The sequence below is a fragment of the Humulus lupulus genome, chromosome 3 (assembly GCF_963169125.1).
Source record: "Humulus lupulus chromosome 3, drHumLupu1.1, whole genome shotgun sequence".
NCBI classification, from domain to species: Eukaryota; Viridiplantae; Streptophyta; class Magnoliopsida; order Rosales; family Cannabaceae; genus Humulus; species Humulus lupulus.
Window position 1 is genome coordinate 267,770,410 of NC_084795.1, and position 6,418 is coordinate 267,776,827.

Genomic DNA, 6,418 nt, shown 5'->3' on the forward strand with positions numbered 1-6,418 from the left:
CATAACACTTAAAAACTGCTAACCGGGACTATTGATAGCACTTCTGAAAATGCTAACATAGCCCCTGTTATTAAAAGTCCAGTCTTTTTTATAACAGTTTTTTAATGTTATGTTCGGTGTTATCTTAAACTATTCAATAACACATTTTTAGGTGCTATAATACTCAAATAATAACATTTAGATGGAGTTTTTTATTATAAATTTGAATTTTAATCTTGTACTTTTTTCATAACACTTTTCAACTGTCACATTTGATTATTTTAATAGCATTTTTAGTTTGTTATATTATATAAATCATAACGATTTGTTTCGCTTATAATATGTTTTTAAATCGTAACATATAGTAATAAAATTTTGTTACTTTAGTGTGGATAATATATTTTAAATTTTATTTTAATAAGTATACTTATATGGTTTTTTTTTAATTAAAAGATCTTCATTATTGTATTTTAATAAAAAAAAAACAAAATTAATCATAAAATGTAATTCTCAATAAATTGATAAACCATAAGTATTACATTAAAAAATAACTAATTCAAACCATGAATGTGTCTACTTCATAAGATATTAGTTCTAACTTAAGTTTGAAAGCGTAACATAATAAAGTTTTATAATCTTGAACATTTTTTACTTCAAACTATAGTTTGGATGATGTTGTTGCTGCTAATGCTATTGTTGCTGTTGTTGTAGCTGTTCTTCAGATTGTTGTGCTTGACTATGAACCCCAGATGGCGTACTAGTCCTTCGAGGGGACTTGTTCAAACTCTCTGAAAAATAAATAGAGAAAGATAAGCAGTCAGGTTTGGAGAGCTGATGCCACAAACCTAACATACAATTAGCCCATTTAAATCATTACCGACTATAATCAACATGAACAAAACAGAATTCAGAAATCCAAATATAAATAAGCATAATAGAAAACAAAATGAACATTCAAACAAAGCTTGGGAACAACTGCAAGATGAAAACTAAAATAAATAAATAATATAACAAGTGAATGCAAAACCAATCCCATAACTATCATATAAACTATAACTTACCAAAGCTATAAATAAGAAAAGAGAATACAATGCAAATAAAATCAAACTTGTCAAACAACTTGCTGCCATTAAGAGAATACAGTGAATGTATATCAATATGTTTCAGTATATTTGTATTTTACTGTTTTAACAAGTTAATAATGAGTTCATACAACCCTGTAAAGATAAGGCAGTAGAAGAGGTATAGAAGAAATTTCTACTTGAGTTTCACATACAATAAATTCAGTATTCTAACACTTAAATTGTGTCTGAAGTTAGCATAATATTATAACAAAAATAAAAGTAAGAGAAGTAATAAAATAGAATAACAAATTTAAGAAACATGAAAAATTTAAATTCTCATTTCACAGACAAAAGGATCTCTAGCTCTCATATTATGTCATGGTGTCAACCAAGGGTGATGAGGGTGCATCTAACCTTGTAAGAACCTTAGGAACTCCACTAGTATCCCCTGTTATCTGCAAACACCAATATAAAGGTTCAGGACATAGTTGGTACATACCCTTTGAGATATTTCAAAATCTAATGCAGGCATAAGAGAAGAGCAGCAATATTTATACTAGTTTTTTCAAAGACAAAACAATATTTTTATGATTGAAACATACACAAAGTAATAAGAGAAGAGCAACAAGAGCATATCCTCAAAAAAGGAACAAAAAGAAAATTAAAAAAAATTATAAATGATCCTACCTACTGAAGTAAAGAAAGTAAACACATATATTTAAAACTATTTGAAGAACAAGACACAAAGGAAATGAAGAAACAATTACATCATGTACACACCTGTAGTAGTACAGTTTTAAACAAAGTTGCTTGCCATGTTGAAAATTATTTTCCAATTCAAATAGAAAGGAAAACACAGATTCAAGCTTCATAAAAACTCATACACAAATTTAAAACATACTGAGTTTATAAAGAGAGCCAATATAAATATTAAAACTTGGTAATTTTCAATACCGAACGGTGTCGAGAAGAGAGGAATGGGCATCTGAAATGAGGATTGAGTCAAAACAGAGGGGCTTTCCACCTCACGTGCCATCTATTACTCTCCAATCAAGCAAACCACTCATTCTGAAGAACAAAAAAACTCAATCTGAATACTTTATTTTTTATGCTTATAGTGTCTCAAACCAAAGAATACAAAATGGATTATATTACTAAGCCAATGATACAGGAGAAGACAAACCAGAAAACAAAACTAGGCTGTATAGCACACCACTATCAGAAACAAAATTCCCAAAACTAGCAGCATGTATAGCATGTTGTAAACAGTAAACACAACTAGAATAAACTAACAAACTATATACAGAAACATAAAACACAAAAACTCTAAATCTAAATCCAATATAAAAAACAGAATACCCAAAGATGATGCCTAAGAATAATGGTACAAGTTTAATCATAAATGTGATAATAGACAAATAACAGGGACTTTAATTTAAATTACAACATCACCAAAAGATGAAATAAGACTTAGCAGGCTCTCATTAAGATCTCTTTTGAATAATAAACAAACTATTATTTTGGCATAATGAAGATTGAAAAAGAAAACAAGGACATACGCATAACCAAGAGTGGCTCTACTGATGAGCCCAAGAAGCAAAGAACCTTGAAACAGCATGCTTGGAACCTGCACCACGTCTCCCGTGGCATCAGGATTAGATGAAAGCAGCAGACCAACAACAAACATTGAAAAGGACAATGCAGCACCTGTAATGACACCTTAGAACAAATAATAAAACTTATCTCAAACTAACACTTAAACAATTAAACAAACTGTTATGAACAAAAACGAATTAAGAACAAGAAATTTTCAAACAGGTTCTTCAACACGCAGCAAGAACCAACACTTTCACAACATTTGTGCTCTCAAAAGTTTCTCTCTTAACACATAAAAGCTCTTTGCTCTTTCTTGTATTCTTGCTCAGCTAAATGGACAAAAATACTAGCAAACTAAAGCATGAAGAAAAAAATAACAACTTTTCCTCAAAATTGTGTTAAAAGATGAGCAATATTTGCTGACAAGCCAATATTGCAAAACATGAAAAATGATCACCAATCACATAAATTTGACTTTCTTATAACAACACATTTATAAAAACCTCATTTCTCTTACAGGTTATGTATGCAAGCCACCCTTTTGAAAAGATGGTAGAAGGCTAACTTGGACTAAAACAAGATACAGATGGCTTGAGAATGCCCAAAGAGGGTGATATGATACTTACCACTGAAACTGAAGTTACAAGGTCATACATCATTATCCCTGCATCTGTTAGAGCTACACTAGTGCATGAAATCACAACAGGTAAATCACCTACAACCAAAAAAGGATAAAGCCAAAGAGCATGCTAATTACCTTGCTTTCTTGTATACTGAACAGGAGCTAAATTCTGACACAGAAAGACCAAATTGCACAAGAACATAATAAATGAATCTTTACATTTCTTGCTCTTCTTATAGTACTGCAAGAACCCATTTTTTCTATGATTGCAAATAGACATAAAAAAATTTTGTTAATATATAATCTCATCTAAGCATATATACTTATTCAAACAAAAAGTAAGATTCCTATATCCCAGACATCCTTCACATGCTGGCCAATTCCTATATCCCAGCTAACACTCAGCACAATGTGGCTCATCAAAACAATAACTTACAAGTGCAACAAAAAGAATCTTCGGTGCACAAGTAAAAATTCAAATCATGTATCAATAAGACATTATAAATAAACTATCACAGGTACTTAGTAATTGTACTTTATGAAAACTTGAAGTTGCTGTTTATGTATTTAAACAGCGAACTTCAAATCTTTGAGATTTGACAAGGAAACAATGTGATTGTATATTATCTTATTAAATCCCTTAAGCAGTGAATGTTGCAATGTATTTAAACAGCAACTTCAAATGTTTGATATTTGACAAGGAAACAATGTGATTCCATATTATCTTATTAAATCCCTTAAGCAGTGCCTTATTGACACATTAAGCCTGTTCTACAACTAAATGAACCATAACTTACAGCCATAAGAGGATGGCCATTGAGATATAAATATAACAAAACGTGGTAAATACTAAGATCAAGAAAGTATAAAGGGAAAAAAGAAAAAAACTTGCCTTATAAAATGAAGTGAAAAACAAAGCCAAATTCTGAATAAAAGCCTGCAGAATAGGTAAGTTAAAAAACAAAAGACATTGCCAGAAATAAACAATTATTGAGCGAACACATAAAAAATGGTCTTTATTAAATTTTGAAGCGCCAAAAACAACTTTACCTGCTCTTCGCAGGAACCAATTGCATAAGCCTCTGGAATGTTTGTATTAAGAGGAATCATGGTCTGACCAAAAGGAAGAAAAAAAAATATTAATAGCAACACAAGAACAAGACATACAATTAAATAAAAGAAAAAACTGGACAATGATGTGATGAGTAAGCCAACCAAAGATAGTACTACAATAAGCATTTCATTTCGGACCTACCTGTAACAGTGTCATGAATATGGTGTACATCTTAACGTACTGGGCATTGTAGAAATCTCCAAAATTAAGTGCTGCAACCTAAACACCAGTGCAGTGAACTATGAGAACCAGGCACAGTTTTGAAGCAACTCTTAACTAAATCAGCATACAAACACACCTCTGTCAAACACTGAAGAGTGAGATTCCGATACGATGGCATGGGGAAAAAATTCAGCAGCGTTTCAAGCTGTTACATAAACAAACACAATCAGAATTTTGCTCAAATGTACTTACTCTTTTAAGGAAGTTATTAAGTATTAAATTCAAAGGCAATACAACAACCATCTATCAAGCAAAGCACATACCAATGGAGACTCAAATATATATCCCAGGGGAATCCATGAGAGAAATGCGTGCAATGTGGAGAGTGTTGCACGTATAAGCTCAGTTCTTTGAGACGCTGATAGTACATATAAGCATAGCTCATGAATGAGTTGAAATTCACTGCAACAACCAATCACATTATGTGTGAGAGATTGGAAAAATGCATAAACATATCATTACGGTAACATGTGACATGCCAATTAGAAAATAAAAGCCAAATATATGATGACTATGAACTGGCAGTACGTGACTATCAGTAGTCCAAGATAAGTGATCAGATCACTTGACTTTGTGGTGGCAGTTCACCTGGAAGACATTGTATCAAAATATGTGTATAATAGTGAATAAAAATAACTTAAAAAGTGCATAATGACTTCTCATCAAAGGATATCTAAAAGAACTGTCCTTAATATATATATAATTATAAGCAAATGATAAGTCTACAAAAGGAAAAAAAAAAAAAAAGAGCACTCATGAAACATTACAATATAAAACATGAAATGCATCCCAAAATGAAATAAAAATAAAAAAAACATAAATTATCTACCTGTTCAATGATTGTTTAAGCTCCTTTATCTTACTTTGAGTCATCTCTCCTCTTGAGAAATCAAACACCTCTTCACTTAGAAGCTGAAGAAAACATATTCAAGTAATTAGTGCCAACTAATTCTCAATAGTTTAAGAGAGAGAGAGAAACTTTCAATATAGCCATTCAATTCTCACAAATTGTTTCACTAGTTTTAGCAGCTGAAACAAGATCAGGAATAAAGCTTTGCCATCTTGCTGGCCAATCATGCTTCAAAATCTGTACATTAAACATAGAGGAAGCAAATTAGGGTTGATTATAGAACTTCAAACAGAGATACAACTCACCAAACAAAGTAGAAAAAACCAATTTGTCAAAATGAGAAAGTTGTAGGTGGGGAAGGGAACTCTAAAATCTAATAGCTTTATCAACTTCTCCATGTTTAGAAAACCCATAATTATAGAACTCTAAAATATAACATCTAACTTAGAACTTTCATCAAACAGTTTTCTTGCTTCACTCAGAAACCCATAATTTTTAATGTTTTTTTTCCTCATTGGTGGTAGGTACTGTAAGGAAACTTAGTGACTGAATGAATAGAAACAATTCTCATTAATGAAGTAATGATACAAAAGAGTATATATACAGAAAAGATCAAAACTAATAAAGTAACTAATCTACAAAATAACAATAATTAGTTACAATGAACAACTAACTAACCAAAACAGTTAGTAGCTGTAAAAATTGGCCTAACAGGTACCACATTTTAATGATCTTTTGAATCTTTCTAGGGAATATTATAATGATCAAGTGTCATCAAAGGTGCATACAAAAAGTATCCTAAGCAGTCAACACTTAATGATCCTTTGGCAAATTTATCATGACAGTAGAAAAGCTACAAGTTATACTATTATAATAATTAGTTTTTCAAAATTGATAAATCAAATCAATAAAATTACTCATAAGCAAAGGAGATTACATAGCAAAAAGAGATTGAGGCATAGAGAATGTTT

At 30.9% G+C, this 6,418-nt stretch overlaps 1 protein-coding gene and 1 long non-coding RNA gene across 2 annotated transcripts; both read right to left on the reverse strand.

Annotated features, from left to right (window-relative positions):
* Positions 1 to 1,657: 1,657 nt before the first annotated feature.
* LOC133821641 (uncharacterized) lies at positions 1,658 to 3,327 on the reverse strand. The gene is made up of 3 exons (XR_009887720.1): positions 3,266 to 3,327; positions 2,603 to 2,670; positions 1,658 to 2,111 (listed from the first exon to the last, which is right to left on the reverse strand). It is a non-coding gene; the product is annotated as an uncharacterized LOC133821641 (long non-coding RNA).
* A 9-nt stretch (positions 3,328 to 3,336) lies between these two features.
* LOC133825669 (protein EXPORTIN 1B-like) lies at positions 3,337 to 5,755 on the reverse strand. The gene is made up of 8 exons (XM_062258583.1): positions 5,603 to 5,755; positions 5,427 to 5,509; positions 4,861 to 4,999; positions 4,674 to 4,742; positions 4,517 to 4,594; positions 4,312 to 4,374; positions 4,154 to 4,198; positions 3,337 to 3,354 (listed from the first exon to the last, which is right to left on the reverse strand). The coding sequence occupies exons 1-8, from the start codon at positions 5,672 to 5,674 to the stop codon at positions 3,337 to 3,339; spliced, it is 567 nt and encodes a 188-aa protein (XP_062114567.1). The 5' UTR covers positions 5,675 to 5,755.
* Between the last annotated feature and the right edge of the window lie 663 nt (positions 5,756 to 6,418).